This window comes from Lampetra fluviatilis, chromosome 15 (genome assembly GCF_964198595.1).
Source record: "Lampetra fluviatilis chromosome 15, kcLamFluv1.1, whole genome shotgun sequence".
In the NCBI taxonomy this organism is placed as follows: Eukaryota; Metazoa; Chordata; class Hyperoartia; order Petromyzontiformes; family Petromyzontidae; genus Lampetra; species Lampetra fluviatilis.
The window spans coordinates 1271419-1289384 of record NC_136289.1 but is presented as its reverse complement, the minus strand read 5'-3'; the positions used below and the strand labels follow the sequence as shown (position 1 = coordinate 1289384).

The following is a 17966-nucleotide window of genomic DNA, read 5'->3' as shown; positions in this document are numbered from 1 at the left end:
TCCCCCACCTACTGTGTGTGTGTGAACAGCTGCGCTTTCAAAGAAGAAGAAGAAAAAGAGGTCACGAATAATGGGGGTAAGAACAGGGGCGGGACTGCTTTTTGTCTTACCATTGTTCCTCCATCCGCCCGTGAATGGCTCAGAGATGTTCCATGCCACGGTGGAGTTGGGCAAGGAAATAACGCTCTGTGGACTACGCAAAATCCCAGAATCGATGAAGAGCGACACGTCTCGTACGCAGGATGCTGCTGCTGTTGTTCTCCCGACATCAAATCGTCGAATTATTTTTTTCTTCATCAAAAATGCTCAACAAGGGAACATGTCTTGCACCGAAGTAGAAGCGTTGTCACCGTGCTTTTCGAATGCTGAAAATACGTCGTAATCGGTTGTATTACATTCAGGATATTTGAATGCTAATGACCGGAAAGCCAAGCCGCGTGTGATAATAGACCAGACTTACCAACACTAAATATCAGCGCTACAGACTTGCATTGTCCCCGTGACGAACTCTTGCACCACTCAGAGCTGCCGTTACTCAATCGAGGATTAAATGTGATAATGCAGCAATGGATAAGAGACCTGGTAGTGGCGTTACCCAATGACAGTTTCCAGAGTCATTATAAGAGCGCACGTCCACACGAGACGATATTTTTAGATTCTAGGACAAAGTGAGCTTCCAGTTTAAATGATCGTGCGTTACCACTCACACAGATTACTCGTTCCTGCATGTCCGTATGTCATTATCTACACACGTTTACGCGTTATTGTGCTGCTCCATACGTTGTACACTTTACACAATTGCACGTCAATGCGAACCTGAATTAAACGGTTTGATGCGTTCAGCTGACAAATACTGTCAGAAACATCAACTCCACGTGGTGATGTTTCAGAATATTACACAAACGCACCAATCGCGTGAACCCTCTCCTACATGTCCACTCTGCGGTGGCCTGTTTGGTCATTTTACCGCTACGAACGTACGTAAACATTTCAACACATCAGTTTAACTTATATATAACAATTTCAACACATCAGTTTAACTTATATATAACAATTTCAACACATCAGTTTAACTTATATATAACAATTTCAACACATCAGTTTAACACGTAGGCTTTCGCGACCAATATCATCCATAATACAGCCAGACAATGGCGGTTAATATTACTGGCGAAACGTCGTACTCAGATTGTAAATGTTGCCGATTTGCTCTCCAACGCACCGGTGTGCTGTACTAGTGACGAATTGGCATGTTCTGTTTACGTGACAAACCTTACTAATTGGCTGTGTCGGGTGGTGGCGGGTTTAACGACACATTTATATTTATGCAATCTAACCCAAAAAACCTCTATTATGGATTTCAACACATATAAGGGGATGGAGGGGGGTAACTGAAGACGTCAAATCTGATGTTAGTAATGTGTAAACCAGAGAGCAGAGTAAATAACCAACGGCAAGATGAAAGTATACTTGAACGCACGCCGGCGTCTTGAACGATCTTACATTGTCTCGATGGACTTTCCCCTTTGGCAACTATGAAATCGTGCCAATTGCAACTATGCCCATCTCAGTGGAACCGCTGAACACCTCGCGTGCATATGTTAGAGAATAGTTACTGACGGTGCTTTAATTTCATGCCCTAGAGCCGGCTGGTGCTATATGCAAGTGCCAGTCGATGCAGGGCATGCCACGTCCTACGTTACCTTCTTAACGGAGAAACAGACGCAGGTGAAACACCTGCTACTGTTTGTTTGCTCAAACTCAGCCTTTTAATATATGTTATGTTGAACTTCTTTCACACAGTACGTAGCCAACCGTGCTAATCGGAGGTGCGGGGCGAAGGACAACAAACTTAACACTAAAATCAGTTCTGAAGAAACGAGCTTTCAATTTAAACTTGAAAGTGCATAGTTCCAGTGGCTTCCGAATATCGAAAGGAAGAGCGTTCCAGACGGCTGAAGAAGCGCATCTGAAAGCACGTGATGCGGTGACCGTCTTAGTTATATGGCCGCCAAAAGCCGCCTCGAGGTGTACCGGAGTTCCCGTGATGGTTTATGCTCCTTGACGAGATCAGCAAGGTATCGTGGTTCATTTGTAGCAAGCACTTTGTGTGTAATGAGCGTGACCTTATACAAATAAACATTCATATTTATGAGGAACAAAATGTTAATTCTCGTGAAAGTGAATGATATCAAACACAATGTGTCTTCCCACTTACGTTATCATGGGGCGGCACTAATATAGTACTCTCCTTACGTCCAATGGTGGAAATTCCAAATTCACCATGGTGGGTTCGAGTCGCTTCATAAACCAATTGAAGGGCTAAATTAACTCAGTTGCGAGTCACGTTCTGTGCCGTCTGGCTTGATGAAGAAGAGCAATTGCCTGAAACATCGCTCATTATATATTATTAGTCTGTGAAGGCAGTGTTGTTTACGAGTGTGTTTAGTTCGTTTAACAGAGCTGTCCTCGACATTATTGCCGAAGAAAAGTCGGTTGGAGGGTTGATATTCGTTTAACTGTAATACAAAGGACGACAATTGTGAATGTGCGTGGTGCCATTGGTTTCACCGTGAAATTTAAAACAAATTTGTCAAAACTCACTGATCAAATCCTATAGCACACTATAATGCGAAAACGGCAAAACCCAAAGCACTTGACCACACCATTTATAGTGTGTTATAGCATTTATTTTAGCTGTTCACAATTTGCTGTTCGGATTCCATAGCGAAACTACAGTGGTACCACGCATTGACATGATTATCTTACATTACAGTTGGGATGGTGTGGCTCAGTGTTTTCTTTCTTCTGTTAGAGCATTACAGGGACTCCTCTACTTACGAACGAGTTATGTCCCCGAGGTCTGTTCGTAAGTCGATTTGTTCGTAAGTCCAACTTTACTCCTGTCGATTCCAAAAACGTTTTAAGGCGTGTACACTAAACACGGGGAATGGCTTTAAAAGTTGTATAATCTCATGTAGATGACGATGCCACTGGTTTGTCATGTTCTGCAGATATAGATGCCTCCACTGCCATCTATTGCGCGGTGGTTGAACTTACAATTCTCAGTCGAAACGGGCAATTGGACATATGGATGGATTTATTCGATCTCTGAAAGTTTATAGGTCGAATGTTCGTAAGTAAAGAAGTCCCTGTATAGTTTGTTATATGAAATATGTATGGGTTTTCACAAAATTTTGGTAGAATTCACAGTCAGACCAATGATACAACACATTTTCGCAATCCTCTTCCTTCCTATTACTGTTCGGATGATGTTGCTAAGTGCTTTGGTTTTTGCCATTATAGCATGCCAGTGAGTTATAGGATTTTTTTTCTGGGTTTTCACAAACTCGTTTTTTGATTCGCAGTGCAACCAGTGGTACCACACATTTTTGGAATTCCCTTCCTTCACATGACAGTTGGAATGGTGTGGCTCAGCGCGTTCGTTGCGAACGTTTAAACGAATATCAAACGTCCAACCAACGCCCCTTCGGTAGCATTGTTTGAAATTTATTTAACTTGTTTAAATTCATTATGAATATGTACAGTGATCTTGTGGAATCTATAGTGTGAACTCCAGTGTTCATCCATAATATGCTGTCTGTATTCCAAAGACCTGCTTGATTAATAAAAATAACATTCTAAATGTATGTATTGTTTGTAACTAAATGTAAAAAATATATACATACAATACAGTATACAAATGGGATAAACTATACATAATTGTCAATATATTTTCTGGAAACGAGATATTGTAGAGTATGTCAAAAAATTATTTCAGCGATTAAAAAAATATATTGATTTAGAAACGTGCGATTGGAGTATTTGGCTGCTATAAATGTCCATATGATAAGCCACTTTGTTGAGTTATCATTTGTGGCCAGGTCGCTTCTGAAAAAGAGCTACATAGCTCAGTGGGCCTTACCTGGTCAAATGGAAAAATGTTTATCAATAGTTAATAGATAAATGCATTCGCGCATAATTCGTAATCGAGCTATGAATTGCACAAGCCACAATGGTAATGAACATTAGTCAACCGATCACAGGCCAAGACAGAGATCCCCCATATAGCATTTAACAGACAGTTGGGGCGAGTGCTGTTAGCACGCGCCTATGAAGGCCGTCACGGCACATGAGGCATAAGTGTGGCGCCTTTGTCTTCCAAATGCCGGTGTTTAAGCACCGCACAAGGTACTTATTTGAGGTTGAGTCGACCTGGGGGCCTCCCCCAGAACCGGTTCAGATAATCGTGACTAGTGTTGGCCGTGAGTGGGAATCGAACTCGGGTCGCCGGTTTTCTAAAAGTGTGCTAACTACTACGCGACAAACACCAATGCTCCCATACGTGCGTGCACGCCAGGCAAGCTTTTGCCATCAGCACTGCAGACAATACCACACCTTGGCATTCAGACTGACAGCTACGAACAATCAAGGCTCTTTGCTATGAATAAGCCCTCACGTCCCAAATGGCATTTCCACCCATAATCCTGATGCGTATTAGAGTTAGAGCTTGCATTACGTGACTCAACGAGAGCTGCATAAAAGCTGACATTGGCACCAGCATCGCTCTTCCTCCAGGTGGTCCTGGGTAAAGCATCTGACAGAAAGACGTCTGCAGAGGCCTGCGGTCCGAATCGCCCAACATGAAGGGTATTCTCGTGCTAGCCTGCATTGCTGCAGTCATGGGTAAGTATAACATTATTGATCGTTTACCCAGTCAGGCTGATGCTGTATAGCAACAACATTTAGCACCCTTTGCAAAAAAAATTGAGAAATTATGCTGTCAAAGAAAAGAAAATATTAATATTCACGTAATGTAACGTGTCAAAGATGTGCTAGTTATATCGGAAATTACAAATATATTTTTTATGTTTCTGTTAAACACAAATGTTATTTCACAATGCAGTAATTCATAGTTTTCTATGTTTAAGTGTTTGTTTTATTTTAAATATGGTACAGGAAATGTTTAAGGTTTTGTTTACAGAACAGTATTTTATTTGACCATATAAAAAAGTCCCTTCGTCCATAAAGTCACCAAATAAAAGAACAGAGCATATAAGAGCTGACAGAACCAGTCCTAAGAAAATATCAAACAGAGTCCAATGATATACCAGTAACAGATGTTCGCGCGTCATTCAATCAGTTCCTCAAATTAAATAAATGACTGCTTTGAGAAATTAAACAAAATATTTAAGTGATCAGTCTCTCATGCAAACAAAGCATTACATGGGAAGATCATCAGAGACGACTACCAGATGATTAGTAACATCTTGACCAACAGAACCCAACGTTGGTTCTGACAAAAACACTGCTTTGGATTTCTTCCTCAAGCAAGCATCACTATTAGAGCACCCACGGCATTGCGATGAACAGCACAGCAGAGTTCCAAATCACAGCACTCGGCAATGCTCATAGATTTCCTTTTCTGACCTCGTGTTGTTAAGTGAGTTGCTTTCATCCAGCGGTCTTTGTGGGGCAGACTGGGAGCCAAATAAATTTGTAGTGTAATAGCGCCGGCTGGTGGACAGCAGCGGCAACTGCGGTGGACAGACATTCCACACGCCGGTGAGCGTGAGCACGGCTGTGTTGGCAGAGCGGAGGAACGAGGGTAAGGGTCACGGAGGACCCCATCTGGAGGCCCCTGGAACCTGCTGGTGGGTTCTAGAAGGGAAGCACGGTCAGGGCAGAGCCAGGCCGTGCTGGGAGCATAAAAGGGCCTGAGAGCGGGGGCTCGAGGCTGCCGGTTCTGGGAGTGGACTCGTCTCGTCCTTGCTGTCGTTTCGCCGCCGTCATTGCTAAACGTCTCCGCTAGATATTACGTTAGGAAGGACAGTAGTTGGCTATCTCAGTCAAGGCCGTCGATCTTAGACGGCTAGTGTTGTGTACAGGCGAGACTGAGCTACTGTGGAGAGTGTGCGGACGAGACCGTGGAAGTTGATAATTAAGAAAGTGCCTCCTAGAAACTTTGTCTTTGAATCGTTGACACTACACATGCATGCTGCATAGAGCTGACTGAGCTTTTGAGTGATACCAATTCCAACCGTGCAATTTATACTTTGGGGGTCAGTGAATAATATTAATGATGAATACTTTTTTTGTTCAAACTGCGTGGGACTATAGTAATTTTATAAAGTAAAAATTTAATTTGTGTCAGATAAGCTCATATGACAACATTCTAGACAACGGGTGGGTATTGGTGACGCTGAGTGGCACAGCACTTTGCACAGTGTGCTGTGAATCCGGCTACCTTAGTTCAATTCCCGACCACGGCTAGCATCGGTGGTGCGTGTTATCTGAACCAATACAGAGCCCCTCGCCTTCAATCACTTGCCCTGACCCGCATGGGGAAGGATGGTCAAATGCGCCTCATGACTTGCAAAGTGTTGGGAGGCAGTGGATTGACAAAGGAGGCTGTAAATGATTACTTTGGGTGCAAAATGTAAACTCGTCCAAAATGTTCACCAATTACTTCAAAATAAATGTCCGCAAGTCAATCAGACGTGGCGAGCAATTCAAGTTCTCAACGGGGTCGTATTTGGTGACCTCGGACAGTTTGGTGGACTGTGGGGCTCCAGCCACCGTACGGCCCAGATCTGGCACTCAGATTTTATCTGCTCAGCACTTTGTCGGGCAGCTGACATAAGGGCAGCATTTTAAAGGAATTACATCCAGGATGCCGTTTGCAAATGGTTACCCGACGCTGATTAATCCTTTCACGGTGATTGACTGCTGGCTCTGGTTCCACGTTAGAGCACGTGCATAGAAGAGGATGGAGATTGCGTTGAAAAATAGCCCAATGTAAATAGAATGTCATACATTACGAAAATGTTGCATTAATTCAATGGAGGTTATCGAGGGAAAAAAAACCCCAGAAAATTCCTAGCGCAATTGTTCTACGAAGGAATAATGAGAATTCTTTCATTCTAGGAGACAAAATGTTGAAGCACTGTACACATTGCTGGCACCTTCCATTGCCCAGACGATGGTTATTCTCAACCATTGTTGACGACTCTACCCCCCCCCCCTTGTTTAATTTAGTTTCAACCGAGTTACCCCCACCCCCTTGCCTGACCCAACATGGTTCTGAGAAATAAATGTGAGAATAATGAACATCAATATTTCAACCAGTTGTCCATTTTGTGAGGTATCCTAACTAGCTAGCAACTGCAAGCGAATAAAAAAAAGAAACATTCACCGGGCGCTCTGCATGCGTGACGTAATGTGCCGCATGGTTTACGATCAATGAGTTTAGAAAGGTATTTTATACAATATGGATTTACATTTTTTATCGTAGTTATTGTATATTGGCAGATTCATACATGATTATTCATCAATGTCTCTGATGTATGACATAAATTTCACGCATTTATGAATCACCTCGCGCACCCCCTGGAACATTGCCACGTACCCCCCCAGGGGTCCGCATTACCCACCCGGTCGAGAACCACCGACCTAGATGCTCGGCCAGGCTCTCTGGGCCAGGCTGCCCCGGTGATGCAGGAGGACAGGCTCGCGACTCCCAGCTTCCATTGTATTCGTAGATGAACTGGCCCATCATTGAGTTCCATCGCCCAGCAACTATTTCACGACAGAAGCAAGGCGCCTGATCTGCGTCACACGCGAGGTTGCGCAACCATTTCGAATAATGCAACAAAGTTACTTTCAAGAGCATTTAATCGGGCGATGTCAAAATTTACCAAATTCATTGGTGATGCCATGATGTGTGTGGTGCAGCCTCCAAAGTTTATGATCCACTTTCTCTCTTTCTCTTACTTTCCACCTTTCCTCCTGTTAAGGCCACACACGGCGTTATTGTACGGAACGTGTTGAGTCTTCGTCTTTTTTGTTTGCGCGTCCGGCGGACGTCGTCGTAACGGCGATGAACTCGCGCTGCGCGTTCCAGGGCGTCTGGCGGCAGCGACGCTCCCCTCGACGCTCATCGTGGGCGGCTCTGAAGTGGCGCCGCACGCCATCCCGTCGCAGGCCTCGCTGCGCTACAACGGGGTGCACATCTGCGGGGCGGCCCTCATCCGGACCAACTGGGTCATCACCTCCGCGCACTGCTACAAAGCGTGCGTCGCTTCTCGTGCAACGGCTGCAAAATCGGGGTTCTGAGGGCCGTGTAGCCCTAACAGACTGTTGGGGCAAGCGCTGTTAGTTAGCGAGCATCTATGAAGGCCGGCACGGCACACGCGGGGGTAGGTGGCCAGCGCCACGCCCGGCCGCCTTTGTCTCCCTAGTGGCGATATTTACACACATTATAGCTCAACCAAGTGGCCTATCATGTGAAAATGTATAGCAGCCACATACTCTAAACGCATTTTGTTTCTAAATGTGGAGGGGGAAACCGGAGGGCCCGGAGGAAAAAAATCCACGTAAACTCCAAATATACAGCAGCAGGCGTCAGGGTCGGGATCGAACACCACGACCTCCTGTATACCAGGCGAGGTAGTTGGCATCTCGCAACCGCGGATGTGGGTGAGCAGCACCACACTCGGCCGCCTTTATCTCCCTAGTGACAATGTTTACTACACATCGCACCAGGTACTCATTCGAGGCTGAGTCGGCCTAGGGGAGGCCCGGGACGGGTTCAGATCATCGTCGCTTGGTGTTGGTGGCCGTGAGCGGGAATTGAGGGTGCACACACACACACAAGCAGAGACAAACGAAAATGAATTCACTGCCAATCCTCGCCAGCGCTCCTACCCGTTGTGCAGTGTATGAGAGACAAGCGTGGCCAGGACTACACCTGCCTCCCCAGATATAGAACTAGAGAGGAAAGCGCAGCTCGTGAGCATCTCTTCAGACCTAACCTGCAGGCGATGCGCCATGCGTACGCACAGTCGCACAAGGAATGACGAGCGAGTGGTAATAATCCAACGTCACCATTATTGTGTCACGATTTTTACCAGCCACGTCACACACACGGAACGTCGCTGATGAGCATCGTCAGCAACTGAGCTTGAGTAGCTGAGATGAGACCGCAAGTGCAGTCATTACCACGGCGCCACCCATTATATCACGAATGCCAACATATACCAGGATGAACTGTCACTTGTTAGGTGAAAGCAGTACAGCAAATCGGCTGTGAAACCTATCTCTGTGCACCTTTAGAGTGTCGCGCCCTCGTGTGCATGGCTTGTCTTTGTGTGCTCCGGTTTCCTGCCAAATGCCAAAGACACGTGAGTGGCCTTGTGTATAAACATTTCAACGAACGATCCCTCTGTGCCTCAGAGAGGCCTCCCTGGGTACGCAAATAAATGTGCGAGTATTGCAGCATAGCCACGTAGTCTGTTCTCCTATAACGCGGGAGTTGCGTTATTGAAAAAATCGCTTTATAATAAACAATATAGGGGGTAAAGCACAGTCCGTGACAACACGTGAGACGCGTACAAAGGCTGAACAAGGACTGAGGGCGCGTGGGTGGCATCTAGAATCATCCAGCAGCATCCCACTGCCTTGTGCGATGCTACGCCGAGGCAGCCGTAACGACCGCTTAGTCCGACTCGCGCGACGTAGTTCCATTCACTCAATCGCGTTATATCCAATTCGCATCCGCGTTATATAAACCAAAAAACAACGTGTTGCCCGATACGTCCGTCGCGTTATATCCAATTGAAGTCGTGAAAACAACACGCAGGAGAGCAAACTGCACTCTTGGTGGTGCTGAAACGTGGTGAAGCCATTGCACGCGTTGAGTATACGACGAATCGACTCGCGCGCGGATTCCCAGCGCACAGAATCTGAAGGTCGTCTTGGGAGACCACTCGATGTCCAAGGCGGAAGGCACGGAGAGGACCTTCTCGGTGTCGCGCGTTGTCCGCCACGAGAAGTTCAACAACGTCACCAACGACAACGACGTCATGCTCGTGAAGGTGCGGTGCACGGGGACGAGCGGCGTGGGCAGCCTCGCTCCCCGTCGCGTGTGTCTCTGCGCAGCGGGAATGTTGTGAGAACGAGCTCGTGGTTAGCGCTCAGTTGTAACGCATCTGTTCAGCCCCGGTCGATCCACTGCTTTGGAGCGTTCGCGAGACGAGTGGGAAACTCCCCGCGGGAAATGCTTCGTTTTCCGAAAATGCACCAATTATGGATTATAACAAAAAATTATGTGCATTTGTGTTTGACCGTGTAAGTTGTTATGTGTTTCGATTTAAAGCTTTCGTGACTGCAGGGATTCATATTCTTGGTTCTTTCGGTAGGTAATGTCACGTAGAAGGGAAATAATAAAATAAGACAAAATAAAAAAAAATATTATTTTAATAATAAAAATGAAATTGTAATTATTATTGTAATAAAAAAAATACACTTTTAATTATTTTTGTATTTCCCTTCTACGTGACTTTACCGAAAAAAACAAGAATAAGTTATATGTATGTTTGTTGAACTTCTTTCGCACCGTACGTAGCCAACCTTGCTGATCGGAGGTGCGGGAAAAGGACAACAAACTAAACACAATAACAGCATAATAAAGGTGTTTGGGTTAGATCACGTCAGTATAAATGTGTCGTAACCCTCCACCACCCGACACAAATTTGAGTACTCAAATGCATCAGTTCTCAAATTGTAAATGTTGCGGATTTGCTCTCCAACACGCTGGTGGACTGAAGTAGTAAACTAATTGGCGTTTTGTTTACGTGACAAATCCCTTACTAATTGGCTGTGTCGGGTAGTGGCGGGTTAAACGACACATTTATACTGACGCGATCTCACCCAAAAACCTTTATTATTAATCATATTGATCTCGAAAGCCTACTACGTGTTAAACTGACAATAACAAGCAGTTTGACAGAAATTAGTTTTAAATCTACGTTTGATTTTTGAACTTCATTTTCCATTCAATCCCCAACTATTGCCATTGACCATTGCAAACATCGCTTATACGCGACGTTGGCCTCTCTCCGTAGTCAATGCCTCGTGCATCTCGGAGCGATTACGAGCGGTCTTCCCTCTCTGCGAAAACCGCCGAGGGAAAGCAACCATCATCCAGCGTAAACCCGGGCCACCCTTGCAAGTTCTACGCCTGCTGAAACGCAACAACACACTTGCGCTTAAAGCTAGCCAGCCGAATGAGCGTACCACGCACGCGAAACTTCCAAATGCGTCACGCGCTGCCGTGCTCGTCACGCCGCCGCCGGACGTAGTCGCGTCACCACCCATCTCGCCCCTTGGCCCCCGCAGCTCTCAACCAACGTCGCCCTCAACGCGAACGTCCAATTGGTGGCCCTGCAGACGAGCGCCCTACCGCCTGGAACGCTGTGCAACGTGTCGGGCTGGGGCACCCTCCAGGAAACCAGCAACAAGGTGTGAATGACTCGCGGTTTGGGTGCGCGGAAACTGTCGCGCAACGCGCCAATTACGAGGCGAACCCCCATCGGTGTCCGCGCGCTGATGTGGGCGGCACTATTGGTCAGAGCGCTTTAGCCAGGCCTATCCATGAAAATAACTCCTCGCATCCGTGGATGAATTGGAGATTATTGTTATGTTTGTTTTTTGTTCGTATGAGACTTGTTCACCCAGGAAAGCCGCACTCATTCCCATGACACTCTTTGAGGAAGGCCCTGTCGAGTTTTCGCAGTCGGGGGCCGATGATTGCTTTGTAGATTCCGGTTGAGTCTTTTGTGGGTGATATTTCAAATTTGTCAAGCGTGGACCATATTACGGGATACGTTCTCAATAGAACTCCGCTTGTCCGTGGGAATAAGAGAACGTTCACTCTTTAGCTGATCTGCATGCACATAAATTGTCAGCTATAGTTTCCCTGTGAATTACATTTTACCCTCATCATACTTGATTTATTATTTCAATAATCAAAAATGTTCCGTTCCCATGTGGGATTTTGGAACTCTTACGAGTGCGATTTTATATAATCCAGGTAGCTTTTACATGGATTTTATTTGCTCTTTGAACTATGCATTTCAATGTTGATGTGCACACTTGGAAACAGCGATGGTCATGGCGACCCAGAGTCTCACTTCTGCTTAGCCCTAGAGTCAGGGCTCAGCAGATGTGAGGTCATTAAGGGCTCATTTTGAAGCGAACACTAAAACCACCGCAGTCTATAATCACGTTAAGAAGGAACCAACACTGAATACAATCCACTGATGGCAACAATAAAAAAACTATTTTAGTTTATTTTACCAGGTAAGGCCCACTGAGCTATGGAGCTCTTTTTCAGAAGCGACATGGCCACAAATGATAGATCGAGTGGCTTATAACGTGGAAATGTAGAGCAGCCATATACTCTAAATGCGTGTTTCTAAATATGGAGGGACAAACCGGAGGACCCGAAAATAAATCCACACGACCACGGGTAGAGAGACATGCAAACCTTCAAATATACAGGAATCAGGGTCGGGATAGAACCCACGACCTCCTGCATACCAGGCGAGGTAATTAACATATCGCCACTCACGTCAACACAAACGTGAGGACATCAAACTTAGTGGAGGGCTGTGTTAAGTGTGGAACTTCGGCCAGTAGAGTGAACCGCAGTCGCGCCGCCAAAGAAAGTTGGTGCCAGCTTTGGGTATCTGGGCGTCATCCGTCAAATGGCGCTGGTGGTGGTGATACACGGCCTGTTGGTGAGTCAGAGTGCGCGGATCATCACTTTAATTACCGCGGTGTCTGGGCCAACAATCTTTCAGCGCATCAGGATAACTTGGCCGGCAATGGAGAACGTATTAATCTCTTCCAAAGTAAACGTTCAACTGAGAATTTAGTTTCATATTTGCGAAAAGGATATTTCCGATGCGTAATTGGATTTTCCATGTGCATTTGAGTGGGGTGAAAGCAGTGATTGAGTGATTCCTGCGCCGTGCTATCATCCCGGAATGCTGTGCTCAATCCCAGCTGCGACGAGCACCAGTGACTTGAGACGTCCAATCTGGTCTTCCTCTATAACACAGGGGTATTTTTGGGGTTAGATCGCGTAAATATAAATATGTCGTTAAACCCGCCACCACCCGACACAGCCAATTAGAAAGTTTTGTCACGTAAACAGAACGTGCCAATTCGTTACTAGTACAGCACACCGGTGAGTTGGAGAGAAAATCCACAACATTTACAATCTGAGTACGACGTTTCGCCAGTAATTACAAGTAGCTTCATCAGGCGACAGCCAGATTTGTGTTGCAAACATGACCAAATGGCATAAGAATTCACGCCATGAATGGAGCCCAGTATGTAGTGTGTGCGTGTGTGTACGCAAATATCTGACTGCGTTCGTGCGTGCTCGGTTTGTTTGTTTGTTTCTTCTGCAGGGTTCGGACGTTCTCAGAGCCGTCACTGTGCCCATTGTGAGCAATGCGCTCTGCAACAGCACGCTGTACTACCGCGGATTGATCACAGTCAACATGCTGTGCGCTGGCTTTGACCAAGGAGGGAAGGATGCCTGCCGGGTGAGTCGTTGACCAGGAGACTTACTAAAGAAGGAATCAAGAGGAGAGGGGGGAGGTAAAAGAATATCATCATTTTACTAAGTTCCAAGGCCCTTTTATGAAATCCTGAGCAGTTTAATGTACGTGTGTATATATGTTGACATTCTTTTGCACCGTACGTAGCCAACCGTGCTAATCGGAGGTATGGGAAAGACGGCGTTCAGTTGACGCAGCACACATACACGGGCCAGTCACTGCAGGCTCGGCTAAGTCTGTGATGTCGTGGACCAGAGGTGGTCCGCTCCTGACTCCACATTACGCCGTGATGCCCCTTGCTCGGATGATGTTCAGACGAGACATTCTTCGTGAATAAACTGACAAAGTCAAGTGGCACAATGGGAAATGATCAAAATCAAATTTCGATTTAAAGCTTTCGTGACTGCAGGGATTCGTCTTATTGGTTCTTTCGGTAAAGTCACGTAGAATGGAAATAATAAAATAATAAAATAAAACATAATAAAATAATTCTCACGACGTTTCGGCCACAACGCAAGCAGCCGAAACGTCGTGAGAATTATTGTATTAAGTTTTATTTTATTATTTTATTATTTCCATTGTATGTGACTTTACCGAAAGAACCAAGAAGATGATCAAAATCACTCGGCAGACTGATCAATTCCTGTGTGTGTGTAAGGAGCGGTGGTGTAGCGGTTAGCGCGCTGCGCTACGAACCCGACGGCACGAGTTCGATTCTCGCTCACGGCCAACACCAGTGACGATTATCTGAACCCGTCCTGGGTCTCCCCTAGGTTGACTTAGTCTCAAATGAATTCCTGGTGTGGTGGGTAAACATCGTTACTGAGGGGACAAAGGCGGCCGGGTGTGGTGCTGGCCACCCACCCCCTCGTGTGCCGTGCCGGCCTTCATAGGTGCTACTCGCTAACAGCACTTGCCCCAACAATCTGTTTAGGTTACACAGGGGTTCTTTGTCTTTGGTGTTCGCGTGTACGCGTGTGCGCGTGTGCAGGGTGACTCTGGCGGCCCCCTCATATGCAGCAAAAAGCTCAAGGGATTGGTGTCGTGGGGCCTTGGATGCGCCCGACCCCGCTACTTTGGAATCTACACGGATGTTTCTCGCTTCATTTCCTGGATTAACAATATACTTGCCACCTACTGAGTCGACGCCTGGCCGCAATCGGATGAAGGCATGAGATGGATCATCTTAGTGGCAGCCAAATGAGTTATGTAATCAGACTTCCAACCCCTGCCAAACCGAAGTTGTGTTTGACACGTAGGTTTTTGGAGCCAATGTCATGATTCATGATGGCATAACTTGTTACTCAGAATCACTTCGTCACCCGTCAAAGCCGAAGACATGTATTTTCACGAGTACAGTTACAAGCGTTTAACAAGGGGCCAGTTATAGTTTCAGCTCCCCAGATGTGATTATGTGCGACATTTCGTTTGAGACTACGTCAGACATCGGGACACGATTCAGGAAGGCAAAAATGAACCGCGTCACCAGACCCGGCTTCTTAAATAAATGTATTCTAGTTTTATAAAATTAAATTAAATTAAGGAAATGACGATCACGACTTTGACACCTGGACATTTGGAGTCTGCATGTTCTCGCTGTGGTCGTGTGGATATTTCTCCGTGTCCTCTGGTTTTTTCTCTCCGCAGTTACAAACATGCTTTTAGATTATAGATTTGAAGCTTTCGTGACTGCAAGGATTCATATTCTTAGGTTTTTTCGGTAAAGTCACGTAGGTAAAACATTAAAATTAATAAAAGTAAAATAAAATAAAAATCACGACGTTTCGGAGGCAACCCAAGCTTCCGTCTACAGGTGGAACCGTCACAGCCACGACAGCTGTATCAAGTCCTTGAAGTTGATTGGTCCACACCCGAGACAGCTAGAGCTAAGAGCCTAGTCTCACATGGGTTGGACCAAAAAGGCGTCATCTGGTCCAACCCATGTGAGACTAGGCTCTAAGGAAAGCTGTCTCGGGTGTGGACCAATCAACTTCAAGGACAGTGCACATTATCAGAGTTGTCTTTTGTTTGTATTATGACTGCAGGTATTGCGGTCTATGCAAACATGACTCCTTGTAAAAAGGTGTCAGTTTTGTTGCCAGATAGAAGGGTAAAAAAACCAATTATCATAATTTTTACTGGCAAATGAGGTTCCCATAGTTGTTTTACCATGTTTAGTTTGTTTCTTTTTTCACACTATTGTTATGTAGGCCAGGCTTAGTCACAAACCGTACCTCTCCATAACAAAGGCTCAGCCTCTTAAGCCTCACCTTACCATATTAATAAAAAAGTGTGCCGTACTTGGCCCTTCCCCCTCTCCAACCATTATATATATGGAGTGGTAGCTCTTGTAATCTCTCATTTACTTGATACAGCTGTCGTGGCTGTGACAGTTCCACCTGAAGACGGAAGCTTGTGTTGCCTACGTGACTTTACCGAAAAAACCTAAGAACATGCTTTTAGAGATTTTTGCTGCTATAATTGTCCACGTAATAAGCCACTTTGTTGAGCTATCATTTGTGACCAGGTCACTTCTGAAAAAGAGCTGTACAGCTCTGTGGGTTTTACCCGGTAAAATAACAAATAGTTTTAGTTTAGGTGGTATGGTGATTCTAATTTCCTAGATCTTGCCTGATGATGGTTGACGCAGTTTCAAATGAAAGGTCGCCTATCTAATTGCTGCTAAGTTTTGTTTGCGAGATTTGTTCTTTAACTCACCGGTGAGCTGTGAAACAATAATCATTCGCGCGTCGTTGAACACTTTGTACGTGCGGCAATTAATCTGATTGGCTCGGTCAGGCGGCGGAGGGACTTGACGACAAATGTTGACAGGTGACGACTCCGAGACCTAGCCCAAACATTGAGCGACTGACGCAAGTCTCACTGTGCTCGCAACGCAGCCGACGTGTCCCGAATTCATCTCACAGGCATGCCATCACCGCATTCCTTCACATGCCTCATATTCTTGGCTGCCATTCCATCCCGAGTTGTGTCCATCAGTGTCCCTCTTAACAACGTGATGCGCTAAAGTCCTTTTGTGCGTGGTTTTTTTTATCATAGCAATTATTAAGCTTTTGGATTCTTGGGCGTTTTTTTTTGTAATCAAAGTGTCACGTGTATCTTTCTTGCAGTGGATTTACTGAATGTATTTTATACTGTAGTTGGACATTGGAGCTTATTTTTAATCTGCGTGGTTTTCACTTGTTTATATCACTTTTTTTGTGGTAATGAGAAGGTGACGTTCACAATGAATGACTGCGTTGACCAGACCTTGTCACTGATAGTAAAATGGGAAGTCTCCACATCGACTCGAGTCGTGCTCGGACCCCACCCCTTTGCTGTGTTTTTTTTGTGCGGCTATCATCCTTGTCTTGGTATGCAGTAGGGCATGGTTTCGATCCCCGACCCTGGCGCCTATATATTTGGAGTTTGCGTGTCACTCTCCCCCGTGGTGGCGTGGATTTTTCTCTGGGTCCTCCGGTTTTTCCCTCCACGTTCAGAAACGTGCGTTTAGAGTATTTTGCTGCTATGAATTTCCCCACGATAAGCCACTTCGTTGAAATATTTGTGGACGCGTCGCTTCTGAAAAAGAGCTATATAGCTCAGTGGGCCCTAACTAGTGAAATCAAAAATATTTTTTGGTTTAAGTTTACATGTGTTTTTACTCTGGCCCTGTTCTCACAAGCAGCGGCAAGCGACACTCTCTGATGACTTGCTACACAGCTCGGTACATTCATATTATCCGTGATCATTTTTAAGTTTCCCCTCGTGCAGTTGGCTGGCGGTGTTGATACCACTCGGATTCCATAACGGCAGCTGTCAACGGATTGCTGATCAACCGTGGCGAATGGGGATCGAGAGGAGATGCTTGAGGGGAAAAAGCACACGGAAGTTAAAAAGATGCTCTTGAAATGTGTGTGCACACAGAGTTTACACAGCAACCGCGGTCTCTTTAGCCGACGTTCAGTGCGGTACGTTCTGGTTTTTGTCTCTTTAGCCGAGCGCGGGCAGGTTGTGATTTTTTCGAGTTGATGATAACAGTGATTCTCATCATCCGCACCTCCGAGTGATTAACTTTAGCAAGAAAACGAGTAATCGCGTAATTTGTGTGCTTTATAAACAGCAAACCAACAGCAGCCGTTATCATGGTTAGTCCAACCGCATCACGTGATCTGCATGTACCTTGCTGATCTCAAGGAACGATGAACCATCACGAGAAATTCGGTAATCCTCGCAGCTGCTTTTGGCCGAGCCATCAAACAAAGACGGTCACCGCATCACGCGCTTTCGAATGCACTTCTGCGGACGTCTGGAACACTCTTGCTTCCGATATTAGGAAGCCACTGGAGCCCGTACACTTTTAAATCGAGGTTGAAAACTAATTTATTTCAAACTTTTTGTGTGTGTTTAGTTTATTGTCCTTTCCCCGCAACTCTGATGAGCACAGTTGGCTACGTACGGTGCGAAAAAAGTTCAACATACATACATCGGGTTCTCGTTTGCCACTCATTACCATCGAGTCAGATAAAACAATGGCAACCTCCAACTTCAAGT

At 45.6% G+C, this 17966-nt stretch overlaps 1 protein-coding gene across 1 annotated transcript; it reads left to right on the top strand.

Annotated features, from left to right (window-relative positions):
• Positions 1–4643: 4643 nt before the first annotated feature.
• On the top strand, positions 4644–17671 carry LOC144936094 (trypsin-2-like). The gene is made up of 6 exons (XM_078862941.1): positions 4644–4686; positions 7904–8072; positions 9734–9875; positions 11179–11301; positions 13260–13397; positions 14404–17671. Exons 1-6 carry the CDS (start codon positions 4644–4646, stop codon positions 14551–14553), a joined length of 765 nt encoding a protein of 254 aa, XP_078719067.1. The 3' UTR covers positions 14554–17671.
• Positions 17672–17966: the final 295 nt, after the last annotated feature.

Excerpts from the sequence above, each read along its gene's own strand:
- LOC144936094 (XM_078862941.1), top strand. The coding sequence starts at position 4,644 with ATGAAGGGTATTCTCGTGCTAGCCTGCATTGCTGCAGTCATGG. Across the intron at positions 8,073-9,733 it reads TCCGCGCACTGCTACAAAGC|CGCACAGAATCTGAAGGTCG; the intron begins GTGCGTCGCTTC and ends GCGGATTCCCAG. Across the intron at positions 13,398-14,403 it reads GAGGGAAGGATGCCTGCCGG|GGTGACTCTGGCGGCCCCCT; the intron begins GTGAGTCGTTGA and ends GCGCGTGTGCAG.